The 14,445-nt window shown below is 40.8% G+C and overlaps 1 protein-coding gene across 8 annotated transcripts in view; it reads right to left on the reverse strand.

Annotated features, from left to right (window-relative positions):
* LOC119660590 (serine/arginine repetitive matrix protein 2) overlaps positions 1-14,445 on the reverse strand; it is a 187,048-nt gene that overhangs the window by 56,158 nt on the left and 116,445 nt on the right. For all 8 annotated transcript variants that reach the window (XR_005250455.1, XM_038069260.1, XM_038069264.1 and 5 more), the window contains 3 exons: positions 10,874-10,992; positions 10,620-10,801; positions 10,359-10,547 (listed from right to left, as the gene is read on the reverse strand). Coding sequence is in view for 7 of the 8 variants with exons in the window: in XM_038069260.1 (XP_037925188.1) it covers positions 10,359-10,547; positions 10,620-10,801; positions 10,874-10,992 (490 nt within the window). In the remaining variant the exon portion in view is untranslated. The remainder of the gene's footprint in view (positions 1-10,358; positions 10,548-10,619; positions 10,802-10,873; positions 10,993-14,445) is intronic.

Consider the following 14,445-nt stretch of genomic DNA (forward strand, 5'->3'; position numbering starts at 1 on the left):
TGATTGGATAGGTTCTGAGAATGAGACCTTTTACACTTTGTGGAGCACACATTTTGAGCCTTCACTCCAATATCATCATCATCACCTTCTCACCAAATGTCTTGACAATTTGTTTAGCCGTTTCCGAGGTGTAGCAGATAGACTGATGGACATGAAAGTCCTGGGGGGTTTAACGTGAGTACCTGCCGTGTAGGCATAATCCCACGGTCCTCTTTGGACACGGATTGATTTTGGGACCACAATCAGAGCCGCGTCATGCAAGCACAGCGGTCCTGGTTTATACTGAGTGCAGGCTCAGCATTCTTCCCAGTGAATGTGAGGCCTATCTAACACCTCTGCCGCAACTAAGGGGTACGACACCCGAGTTGTACAGCGCAACTTCACGCTTGAACTCCGAGGAGCTCTGTCCGCGATGTAGGCATAACCACAACCACCATGAAACTCCTCTAGGGGGCCAACTGCAAATAACCGGGTCGACAATACATCCTCCAGAAATTCTCCTGGACCATATGCTCTCAGAGGGCCATCCCGGTTCCCATGGTACCAGATAACCTCCGGTGAGGCTTCGTGGCAGAGCCACTTCAGATGAGTACCTTGTAGACTCGGGTCTGATCGCCCTCCTCGAGTACGTGGGGACGGAACTCCCCAAACGTCAGCATTTTATTTGCATGGCTTCTGGTGCAGTAAATTTGTGCCGAATTAATAAGTTTGAACTTTGGCACTAATGGCCGGATGTCCACGAAACTTGGCATGCGTATGCGAGACATTCTCATCTATGCTGGTGCAATTTGGTACTAGGTTGAACTTAAGTGGGCTCCTTCAGTCAATTTCTAAAAGTTGGTAATATACTATCAGTAAGTTTATTGGAGCAGATGTCGGAATGGGACATATTTTGAGGCCTAGATTTCATATAAGCACACCATTTTGGTTTTCAGGATGGGTAGCTTCTGAAAATGAGTCCTGTCTTACTTTAAGTCTGCATAATTTGACTCCTTACTCGGGCAGTTTACAATTCACGTAAAAACTAATACTAGATTCGAATATGGAGGCCTTTTATTGGATACCCACATGACAGACAGATGGTGAATCGATTTTAATAAGGTTTTGTTTTACAAAAATGGAAGTGGCTATTATACATATTGGTTTGTTGTCAATGGACTCTGAAAATGAAAATTGGGGTAAAGGTCGCATTTGCAAATCCATCCTCGTAGGATAAAGGATAAAGGGGGTACGCAGTAAGAACAAAAAGGTACTTTTTTTAAACTCGCCCAAGAATCGTATTTGTCATCCCACGTGGAAAGTTCTGGCGCCTCGAAACCTGGCTATTTCCGATCATTGTTGCGGCATTATTTCAAAATTCGCTGCGTTCTAACTTTCTAACGGAGGTAACTGATTTTGCAACCGTTAAGAATTTTCATTCCATAAATTGTTCACCCTCTACAGGGTTGTGGTTGAAATTATTGAAAATGCCACCCAAAAAAATCGAACATTGAAAGTCGACCTGCACAGCAGCTGTCAGCCAGCAGGGTTGCTGATAAATCGGAAGACTCGCAACTGAGAAAAGTGAGATGCATGACTTAATAACCTACGAGCTTGGGCTATCATTTTAAGAGGCGTCGAAACATCTCAACAACATGGTGTACGAATTACAAACCTTACTCTAAGGTCTGAAACTGTCTACTTTCAGAGCTACTGCAATTCCCCTAGAGCAAGACACCCAACATGGTGCAGCTGAACGTTCATGACAGGTTTCATCAATATTGAGAATCGATCTCCATAAACTATATTCAATTACAATGGAGACTACGATTGCAAATGCGCCGAAATGTCCTCATTGGTTTAATGGTTATATTGTACTTATATAAAACCTGGGAAACGCCTGCTGAACCAACACCAACAGTTCTACTACCAAACCTTATCTCCACTTCCACATGGTGACTGCTGAAAGCTCTTTCTTAACGGAATGCTGCAGACGAAGAAGGATGAAGGCGAGTCTCCCGTGCCTAAAAACGGGATAAATAATACCAACTGGACCTCCAGGTTGGGGGTCAGGTAGGGTCGACAACCCTACACGGAAAACACAAGTTACGAAGCCATAAAAGGAGTCTCGGACTGCATTGACTACTCGACAACGAACCCGGCAATGACAAAGGAATAACGATTTGCGCATTTTCTCGTAGAATGTACGCTCTCTGTACAGAGATATAGCTAGGCGAGAACCTATCTCAATATAGGGCTGATGTAGCACTGTTGCAGGAGATGCTTTGGACAGGGACCGGTCTCCTGGAGAAGAGTCATTACACCATATATTATAGTGATCATCCAGTAAACCATCTGCTCGGGGTAGGTTTCTTAGCAACCCAAAAAATTAAACCTGCTGTTATCGGCTTTGAAAACATATGCGAACGGCTATGCACTCTGCGCTTGCTAGGCAAATTTTGAAATATATCATAAATCTCATTAACGTACACGCCTCTACAGAGGAGACTGCAGAGTCTGAGAAGGATGCCTTCTACGAGGCAGTAGAGCGAACCCTCGAAGCCTGTCCCAGGTATAACATCAAAATCAAATTTGGAGATTTTACCAGCCAAGTAGGGACGGAGCCCGTATTCAGGCGATACGTTGACTCCGATAGCTTACATGAAATACAAATGACAACGGGCTATAAGGGTTATACCTATGGTAGAAAAAGAAGACGAAGCAGACTTTGCCTGAGATGGAACGATGGCGTAGGCCAGGATGAGAGGCAGCTTTTAGGGATATCGAATTGGTGGACCTCGGCGTAAAACGTTTGGAGTTCCTTATTAATGCTGGCCTAGACCGGATACCGGTTGTTGCGCCGTTGTTGATGATGATTGTGCTTATATTATCGCGCTTTGAATTTCCAGTAAAAAATACCTGGTATATGTTGCTCCACCACAATCAAAGTCCCGCCGAAATTAGCACAGCGGTACTGGTCCATCTAATACCTCTGCCGCAAATAATCGGGCCAGGAGCGCATCCCCCAAAAATTCTTCAGGAGCATATACTTCGGACAGATATCCCGGTTCCGATGGTACCAGATAACCTTTGGTAAGCTTCGTGGCAACAGCTACTTCAGATGTGTCCCTCTAAGGTCTGATCGCTCAATTTGAGGGTATGATGACGAAGTGCAAGTGTAAGTGTTTCATCTACTTTGCTTACTTCATCCAGGACAACGGCTGTCGGGGTTCAGCAAGTTTAATATATAATAGAGGGTTATTCAAATTGTATTGTCAATTCACAATGCACTTATATCTTTCTGGTTGAAATTGACAAAAAAACTGAGTTGCCAGTGGTTAAAGCCATACAACATTCCAAGCAGACGGGAGTTACAGTTACAGTAGTATCCTTTCTCTATTGTTACCGAGCGCCGAGAGAGAGGACAAAAGGAGACGAGTAGTTTGGTGGAGTTTGGTGAATACTTACTAAAAAGACCCCGACCTTCACTCCTTAAGAAAGGGCTAAAAAATAAAAAAAAGAGTTGCTACTTGCAATATCGTGTATCACTTAAATCCAATACGAAAGGGAACTTGAAAAATTTGGCTTCCGAAGTTTGTGCTCGTTTTTCGTAGAGGAAAAAGTACTTGTTATTCATCACCCACTTCAAAGGAAATAACGAGGAACAATGGCTTGCCACTGCATGTGAAGCCGTGGCTTCCAGTCAAACCCAAAAAGATGCTCCACTTTATTCAAGTTGCCCTGATCTGTGAAACAATTTCACAGCATTGATCCGGGATATTTAAATCGCTCAGTTCACGGTAGGCCGTTGCGACTGCTTGTGATTTTCATCTTAATGACCTGTCACACACCGGACTACTTCAGGATTTATCGACGGGCGTTTCAAGGTACTTTTAAAGGAGTACGGGTACCACATGTGTTTACCGAAAATAACAAAGGAAACCCTTATTCAAATCGCTGTTTACCACCAAACCCGACGCTTACATAAGTAACGATGAGTACCAAATCATCATCTGTTACGAGAAATGGTGCTTAGACGCAAGCAAAGATTCACTAAGACTGAGAGTAAAGCAATATCACCCCTTAAAAAGACAGTAATCTTTGGGCTGGATAGTTCTGTATTTTAGAAAATATACTCGAAAAGAATAAGCGCTTAATAGTCTTTTCCATTTAGCCCAGCTGTACCGTGGAAATGAGATTATTCGATACAGAAAGCGCATTTCAAACCAGTGCACTCTGAAACAAGAGAGATTTTTTCAGACAACTTTGTGCAGGGGAGTTTATAAATCAGTGCACCGTCTGTAGAGTTGTATTAGTGAGATCCAAAGGTCCCACATTTTCACGAATCACATATCCTCATCTCTTCTTCAAAATTATGCAAGAGTGTATAGTAGTAATATCTACCTGCAGTGACAAGGAAAGAATTGCTTGAGATTTTGCAGCAGGATTGGAAACAAAAAAGTACCGGGCCTGGACCGACCACCCAGCTAAGCCCCAAAGCTAAGTTGAGGTCAGAATTATTTGCGGGCTTCTTTGGGAAATTTTTGGGGATCTTTTCTCTTCCATTGAAACTTCAAGAGTTCAGGTGAATCATCGTCATATAAACCCTTTTAAATGCTACGGTAAAGATCCTGGAGAGATAATATTTAACCTGTAACAGGTTTACCCTAAGATGTCCCAAGCGAGCGTGGCCATGGCAAAAATGAAGCCAAATATTGAATGTCCGCAATGTAGTGTTGAGCTCATACTGTTCTATACAACATCCATTTGGGTAGGTGCTTCTCATACTGTATGAAATGGCTAAAAGTTCAATATAGTTTATTGGACGTCTGCCGTAAGTGTGCGTTGTGCCTTCGGGACAGTTTTAAACGACGTGAAACTCGCTATTACTTGAAAAACCAATTGACATAATGATCGATAAGATGATGTGCATCTAGGTGGACCCAGTTTCTCTGATTGCCATGTGAAGAATATCAGTGGATGATGAGTGGACCCTACAGGGCTTTAGGAATCACTGAGTGATACCCAAGAGCACGGGACACATCTGCTTTCATTTTCCTAGACTTAAATGAAAGTGTCTGGAGGAGACATTGACTAGAACGGAAGCGCCGAAAAATCTAGTTGGGGAAACGGCTGCCGGGAGAGGTGCAAAACATAGATTGTATAAACATTTTTCCTTTCATTCAGAGACCTCGCAACAAACTATAAATTCTAACAAGTTAGTGAGAATCAGATACCTGCGTTGACATCTCTTCTGCTTCTTCACAAGGAGGTGCCTGAAACGAGACCAACGACAGTTTTGAAGATGTCTTTCGAAAATTTTAAAGATAGACGAGGGACTGACACTGTACAACAGCTTTCGGTTAGTGTAATATCACTTTTTGCCTAAAGAAATTATGTGATGATGAAATGATGATTCCACTGATCTGGGAAGGTGTACCCCGGCAAACTCTTCCTACAAATAGTAGGAAGGTGAAGAGTCTGCCACAATGACCATCAACATCAGGACTATCGATAAGAAATTCGACAATGGAAGGGCTTGGAAGGAAGGAAGATGCACAGACTGAAAAAAGATCAGCTGTATCGATGACTAAAACGATTAGAGTGAAGGAGACATTTACATAACTATAATGTGCATCTGTGATTTATAATTTAGTTAGGAATGTTGGTCTCAGCAGGTTCAAATAATCAAGAGGAGGCACCAAATATCCAATTCTACGTTCGATAGATGGCGGAATATGTTTTATTATATGTTTATGTTTTATGGAGCTGTGTATCTATTTTGGAAATCAGCTCAGCGAATTGGAAGATTCGAGGTCGACGGCGATCAAAGCTAAAGTTATGAATTAACCGCTGACTGCGCATAGCTAAATTATAGTATGGATTGGCTAAAATGTTGTAAATAAATTAAATTTTTTTGTTAAGAAGATTACATATGATGGATAACGGTCCAAGTCAGTGAAACGTCCCAAATTCTCCTGGCCATCAAGTAACAACAATCGTCAACGGAATGCAGATTTTTTTTAGTTTTCGGTTTGAACGAATCGTTAATTTATAACTGGCCGGAATAAACCTTGACGTTGGTTTGTGGTAGTTGTATGACTAGTTTTTCATTGCAGCAAAGCCTTGGTCCACACAATTCTGCCTGTACCAAAAATGTTAACCCAAAAAAGGATGATCTTTGTGAGTTATTTCTTAATCACCTCACCTTGTTCCCTGACACTTTCTATTTCATTAAGGCAAGAGATACATGAAGTGAAAGCGTTTATCTGTTAAGATGAAGAGAAAGTTGCGGAGGCACCATTAGACATAACAGACAGCAAATTTTAAAAATGTTTTCTGAAATGTAAGTTCAGCTTCTTTGAGCACCCTCTAATATAGAAAAATGTTGTGGAAAGTTAACAACATCTAGGACAGCATTGGAAGAGAATAAAACGCTCTGCTCCCAGTGCGGGATCCATTATTGACATATTTTGTTGGTAGGCGATTTTTCCTTCGTAGTCTTACGTTAAAATTGGCTAAAGCTTAGGCAATATTTGAATTGTTTTGCATTTGTTGTGGTTAATGATATATTTTCCACCTGGTTTGCGTTATATTTGCTTCTATTTTTTCTATTTGTATCCATTTTCAGAGGTCATTCTAACTAAAAATAAATACATATCACAATCTTAAGATATTCAATCAATGCTTAAAAATAACATTGTATAACACAATTAAGTGCTGCTAGCAAGTAACACTCAAAGTTTAGGCTCAAGGTGATGAAAGAGAAATGCTGAATCCTTGCTTTTTTTATTTATTTCTCCTTTTTTGTTATAATTATTTTTACACTTTCAACAATACTTATCCTTGAAAATATGTCCGTAGCATCTATTATATAGAGAAGTGGGCATTCGAACGAAGTGAGATATAAGATGGTCACAGCAAACGTTGAGCTAGGGGTTAGCGCTGGGCAACGCAAGTAGTACAGTTTTTACCAAGTTGTTAGAGAATAAAAAATTGGACAGAAGGGAATTAGCAATTTTTGCTACTTTTTTTTACACGAAGGCTTTGTAACACTAATTGGAACCCTGCAAGAACGGACGTTACCAGTTAAAAACGAAACCTTTGATACTATCCGTTGAGAATTTCAAAGCACCTGAAATGAATGGTATCTGTCCAGTGATGCTGGAGAAGGGTGTGAAGTATTGGATCACCTCGTAACTAGGCTCGTACAATTTTACCCTGCGTATGCTTTATCACCAAAAGGCGTAAGAAAATGTTTTTATCACACGTCACATTTTTATCACGAATCGGCCATCATTTATTTAAGAGTAATAAGCAAATGTGGCTAGATAGGTCATAGAGCGAATACCTGCAACGGCGAACAGAGTTGCTTTCTCTTCGGGGACTGTAGCGCGTCTGGTGAGAGTGTTCCCTTCATGCTCAGAAAGACGCGATTTTTGGCAGGGAGAGGCGGATTCTGGTTGGAAGTGACTTCAGTCCCAGGGCATTTGAATGGGTCATGCCACACCCATATCACCCATATTCATAAACTGGTAACTATAAAAAATGGAGATATGCGTAAACTTAATTCACTTAATTTTGAACAGATGGACGGTATTGTACGGACACTGTTCCTTGCACATCCGGTGCGGGTTGATGACAACAGTGTGGAAGGTGCCGGCCACTTTTCTCTATAAAGGAATCCTCTCTTTGAAAAACAAGACACCAAGATCCGATGGTATCCCGGCAGAGGTATATGTACCAACTTATAAACGCGCATTCAGCGCTTACCTGGAAGAGAGCATTTTTCCTTCCCGCTGTATAGGAGCTTGCGTTGATCAGCAAAGGGAAAGGAGATTCTGAGTTTGCATCCGCATATAAATCATCCCCAAGCGAATTCAGTTTTAGGGCAGAGAGATCTCCAGTGGGTCCTGGCATACAAGCCATGGATGCAGTTCATCAAGCGGAAGCGTACAGCTTCCGATCTTGACGGGTGGTGCTCCTCGTAGCGCTTGGTGCCAGATGGGTCAAAAACAACCGTTGCGGGAGTCCAACAATGTGTGGGTAAACGCATGAACCTACCCTACCCCAAATAATAGACCACAAGTCTCTGATGATACCGAGGCAACTTAGCGAAGTATTGGAGAAATATACAAAACTAATGTTTGTGAATTTCAGTGTAGTTAAAATCGTATCCAACCGAATTCGTGGGAGTTTGTAGGTGCTTCTCGATGATAGCATAACCAGGGTAAAATTGTACACGGCCATGAGAGAATTCGGCATCCCGACGAAACTAATAAGACTGACTAGGCTGACCCTGATCAATGTGCGAGGCCAGATAAAAGCAGCAGGATCACTCTCAAGACCATTCAACATCAACAACGGTCTACGACAAGGGGATGCCCTATCATGCGTCCTCTTTAATCTGGCCCTCGAGAAAGTGATCCGTGATGCTGATGTAAATGCAAGAGGTACGATCCTCTTTGAGTCCACCCAACTACTGGCCTATCCAGATCGAGCAGGCGGCGCGAGATCTTGGGCTGCATATCAATGAAGGTAAGGCAAAATATATGGTGGGAACGTCAGCACCGAAAACCAACCAACCAACAACATCAAACAGCACTGGTCAAACGGGAAGAATAAAGGTAGGAGAATACAATTTTGAGACCTTTGATAATTTCTCCTATCTAGGGTCGAAAATCACAACCGATAACAGCTACGATGATGCAATCCACGCACGATTGTTGTCAGCCAACAGAGCCTATTTCAGCTTACAAAAACTGTTCCGCTCGAAACGTCTCACCATAGGGTCAAAGCTCTTACTATACAAGACAATAATCTTGCCAGTCTTCATGTATTCCTCGGAGATTTGGGTTCTTAGCAAGAAAAATTGCGAACTCTTGGCTGCATTCGAGAGAAGATTCCGTAGCTTACATAACGACGAAATCTATGAGCGATACCAGGACCGTCCGGTTGAGGATAAAATCCGGCTTAATAGGTTACGGTGGGCGGACCACTTAATCCGTATGGATGAGGATGATCCAGCCCGGAAAGTCTATAAGCGCAATATCTATGGTAGAAAAAGAAGACGAGGCAGACCCTGCCTAAGATGGAGCGATGGCGTAAGCCAGGACGCCAGACAGCTTTTAGGGATATCGAATTGGTGGACTTAAGCGCAAAACCGGGATGTCTGGAGTTACTTATTAAGGCAGGCCTAGACCGGATATCGGTTGTTGCGGCGTTGATGATGATGATGATGATGATGAAGAGATAATCACCGAAACTGAGGCCTATTTTGAGCCTAAAAACAAATCATACTATAAAAATAGTATGGAAAAATTGTATGACCGCTATAATCGTTCTATCGTCCTCAAAGCAACTATATTGAATAATTAAATCAATTTTAATAAAAAAAAAAAATTCAGCCCAGCTGTTATTGTCTAATGTGGTACGTGTTTAGAGTAGGGCGTGTAACATCTAGAAAGTTAGTGTGCTTGTAAAAGATAGCCCTAAGAAACGGGAGGAACATTGGTAGAAATCCAACATACTTGCATATATATCGACCCCAAATCTAGGGGAAATTTTCCTTCATTAATAAGAGGACATTATCGAGATACAAAGGAACAATATTCACTAGGAGCTGTAGTTGCAGTAATTACTTTAAAGACTAACCTTGGCTGAACTATCCACTACTATGAATAGCTCATAATAACCGTTCGTTCTTTGAAGCAGGCATGAGCGAATTAGTGAAGTAAACTGCTTATCATTGAGTAAAATAAGGAAAATCTATTTTTTGTCATCGCGTCAATGCTTCTTCTGTATTAGTGAAACAATTATATCCTCAATAATATTAAGACATACCACAAAATCTGGACTTTCCATGATTATATATGGTTTTCCGCATGATGGCTAGAAGTTAGAAGAGTTCTTGATATTTTCAGCGCGCGAAATTCGCCAATACGAAACCTCTATAAAATTATTGGAAAGCATTCAAATCCATTGAAAACTGAAGCATAAATTTGTGGATTCTGGTAATAGTAAAATTAACTATAATCACCTCAGGTAATATACTTCAACGAATCTCATAAGGGCTATGTAAAGTTAATTATGGTATTTTATCTGCTACGTTGACCGGACCTAATTTCCAAAAACTATATTGTTAAATCAACTTATGGCTCAAAAAATACATTGAGGGGGTGGTAATCAGTTGAATTAATCCTTTGAGTCATATTATTTAAAAAATAATTAAATTCAGCATTTCTTTTTCACCAGCCCAACATACATATGAAAAGGGTAAAGAAGAGAGAAGAAGTTTAAAAATTTGCTAAAGAGAAAATAAAATCAGTGCCAACACACTTAGACTCACCAGAACAATACAAAACGAATAAATGGTTTACCTTTCATAGTCTTTTTGGGACTACCCTTTTGTGGGCTACCTTTTTGAGGACTTCCATGACGTGATGTGGCACTTTTCTTTGGGCTACCACGTTGAGACGAACTATAAGGCTCGGATTCCTTAGATTTTGGAATAGTTGGCATAAGTTTCTCGCGAGTTGGCGATGGAAGCAATGCTCCTTCTTCAACGTCTAATTACATTAGAATTTATAATGACATGTTAGACATCACTCAAATGAACACAGGCAAAGCATAATTCTCACCAGGCCCAGTTGTCCTTTCTAGATGATGACGAATGGTTTGAACGCGTGCTGGCAGTATAGGTCCATCAGGAATTGTTTTATTATCAACAGAATGTGCTTGTCCAGGAACTCTTCCTCTAGTCGATTTAGTTGGAGAAGATTTCTTGTTATTTTCCTGTTCTTTTTCTTCTTTTGTAATTGGTCTGAAATTTTTGAGAATCCAAATATTTAGTACTTTGCTGACCATTTGGAGGGGACAAAATTAATATAATTACCTATGAACAGAAGATGCTAGTGATAAGGCAGAGAGGGAGCTTCGTCTCGAAACTTGATCCCAAAGTTCTTTTTGCTTCTTATAAAGCTCAGGATCGATTTCTATTCCCCATCCTCGACACTGAAAAATAAATTATTTATTTTCAATATACCTAGTCTGTAGAACCGACTCCCAAACGTAGTTTATACATAATTTGCACTTTATTAATTAAATTACGCAATTTCAATCCTGGGGCCAAGACTAAAGGTTTAGGCTGGGAAGTCAACCTTCCTTCCAATTCATCACTTGGAATAATAGCTCCTCTTTTATTGTCGCAATTTTGAGTTTTCTAGGGATGTTTACAATTTTCATATACCAAGATTCACCGGTGATCATTAGTAGCACCGTAGACTAGGTTCTCTGTAGCAACTCAATATTGCATCACTACACGATTGACTGAGATCTTAGCCGCAATTTCCTCGCTTTAGAGTAAAAGTGACCTGACAACAGTTGTTACTTAACTTCGTAAACCACTTTGTCCTAGGTGGATTGTTGTAACAGGATCGGAATGCGTACTTAATTATTAATGGTAATATCGTCTGGAAACGCTGAGGTTGTCAGTCCAGGTGGTAGATTTCAAGTGATGAGGTAGTGTGTTCATCCAAGGGCAATGCCTTGGCGGACTCCACCTTGGATGCTGTAATTGCTAGACGTAGTACTTTTATATTTCACCCTGAATTTATGTTCTCTTGGAACATCACCTAAATGTTTCCGAATTAATCTTTGGTGCCACATTTTGTTAAAAATTCGCCCACTTCCAGGAAGACCACTAAGCAATACTTTCTATTCTTCAGTGCATCCTTATCTCAAAGGCAATTCGGCTGTCAATTCGATTATACCTTGCTTCTCTCGAACGCCAAAATGGCGCCTTTGAGATTGTGGCTTGTAAAATGCAATCTAGATGTCATCCTTCTCACATTTAGCAACCGTTTTAATATCTGAAATTTTCCATTCTAATTTCGTTGCGAATGTGGGTCACATGAGCGATTGCGATGACTAGATGTACTTTCAATTTTAAGGTTTTCTTTGGGTCCGGTTGCTCTTTAATAAGTCGAGTAATGTGTTTAACTCGAAATGAAAAACTTCTCTTTGGTGTAACGATAGATGTTTTGAAAGTTTCATCTCATCTCTGGTGAATAGAGGAGGAACACCTTTTCCAGGTGTTTTACAAATACTGTCGTTTTCTCAGCGTCACTTCTTGTTCTACTATCGGCTGATCTTGATGGCGATTCGTATTAAACAGGTCTCTAGATTCTTTTAGCAGCTTGCTCAGTGAAAAACCCCCCTTTGATCTTTGAGGACTTGAAGGTGTTTCAAGCCATTAAATTATTTTAAATAATTAAGACTTATGTTTTCTATTGGCTGGTAAAATTTATGAAGCTTGCAAATACCGATATTTCGGGAACCATTTATTCCCTTTATCGGCGCTAACAAGTCTTAGAGAGAAAAGGCAAGTCTAAATTATTTCAGAGATCACCTAGCTCTGGCAATTTTTTTTTCGTAGTTCCAGAGATGTGTGCTCTTGCCGTTGTTGACTCAATATGCATTCTACTTGGAGCACTTGTAGTATTCTACGTAGTCAGTCAAGTCTAAAGTTCGACGTCATTGTCGAACTAAGCATTAGCAAGCGAGTGATGGAAATCGAATTTCAGTAAGTTGTGAAAATAAGCTGGATGAGGACACACTTCCCAATTGGACGTTTGAATTGCTTCTTTAGTCATGATGGTGGTGTGAGGACGGACATTATGATGCCAATGAGGTCGTTTTGCTGGGCTTCAATTAGTTTTGGCATTTGCTGAATGCTCCAGATTTTCTGCGTGGTTTCGATTGGGCAGTTCATAGTGGGTTATGCCTACTACATGCACAATATCGTCTTCGATCCAAACCCTCTTCATCGAACTCAATGGGACATCCGGATCTGGCAGCGTCCTTCAGGTAGATGTTCGCATTCTTGAACGTTATAACCCAATTTAAAGCAGTTCATTGGGGCATAACGTTTTTATTGTACACAGTGCAACTTTGGCACCTCGGTTAAAAGCGAAAAAAGAGGTATCGACAACGCTCATTTTTGAGGTTTTCACATTCTATTTTGATGATCTATAAATTAGCAAATAATAAATAACAAAAAATAAGCTAACCAGTAAAGAGGCAGTTCTTCTTCGAATGACGAAAAAAAAATATCCCTAGGAATTTGATTTACTACGCATTAATTCTAATTGAAATTTTCGTCGGATACCAGTCGACTCAGCTAATCAGGGTAATAATCTCGGGCGAAAGCAGTGCTAACCACATTGCCTCCTATAGGGTATTGTAATCCTGTACCGTTACGGTCATGGAAGAAGCCCTATAACACACCTCAAGGCCTTGATCCAATTGTATTGTTGCGCGAACGATTATTATTTTTAAAGTCAATCAGTTCCGGCATCGATCTGCTGGCCAGTAATTGACTGTCCAGAACTGCCTTTTTAGTTGTTGAGTGTTTATTTAATACAGCAATATGTGACAAAGGCTTGATTTTGTTTTCTTCATATTTTCTTGTACACGTTGCAGAACCCTCATTTTTAAGCACATGAAGTCAAACTGCTTTGCGCGGTCGATCGATATACAGCGAATAATGGGCTCAGATTCAAAGCAGTTCACGAGGGTGTACTACAACAATGCAGAACATAGAGGTGCAAAGATCGAGAGTTGGAGATTGTCTCCTTTGATTTACTGTAACTTATGTGTTTATAGAGTCGTATGACAGAAAATAGCACGTACAGAAAAATCACCATCATCATCAACGGCACAACAATTGGCATCCAGTCTAGGTCTCATTTAGTAAGAAACTTCAGTCATCTCGGTTTTACGCCGAGATCCACCAATTGCATATGCCTAGCAGCTGTTTCCCTCGGCTCCAGGGTGTGCCACGTCTTCTTTTTCTACCATAGATATTGGAATGTCTTCACCTATACGGGTTAAATGACCCGCCCATCGCAACTTATGGACTCCGATTTTATCTACAACTATACGGTCGTGTATCGGTTACATATTTTGTCATTATATAGACTGCGGAATCATCCATCCAGGAGCCAAACACGCGAAGGATCCTTTTCTAGGACGCGACACTGCTGTACAGTGCATTTTGCAAATATGCACGATGAATGGACAGATTTTAATTTTTGGGTAGGAAGGTGAAACGCATTCATGTACAGAATGCCCTACTTCCTACTGGCTAAAACAACCGCTGTTTCCTTTAGGATGTCAATTTGCAATCTTTTGACACATTATAGCGATCTAGACATTAATTTAGGAGCATAGAACCCGTTGTTGAGGGTCACGTTCTTCTACCGCTCCCCATACAATTAAGACGAAGAAGCGGTGGTGCTCCTACCTTACCCTAAACTGAAAATGTGACGTGTACTACAGCAGGAACACCAAATCTAGTACGCGGAATTTTCCACGCGTATTTACTGTAGAAGATCTAACATGCGCAATGATTTTTTCCCATAATACGATTTCAAACAACGCGTTGAGGGATAAATCTCCCGTGTT

Source organism: Hermetia illucens, chromosome 6 (genome assembly GCF_905115235.1).
Source record: "Hermetia illucens chromosome 6, iHerIll2.2.curated.20191125, whole genome shotgun sequence".
NCBI lineage: Eukaryota > Metazoa > Arthropoda > Insecta > Diptera > Stratiomyidae > Hermetia > Hermetia illucens.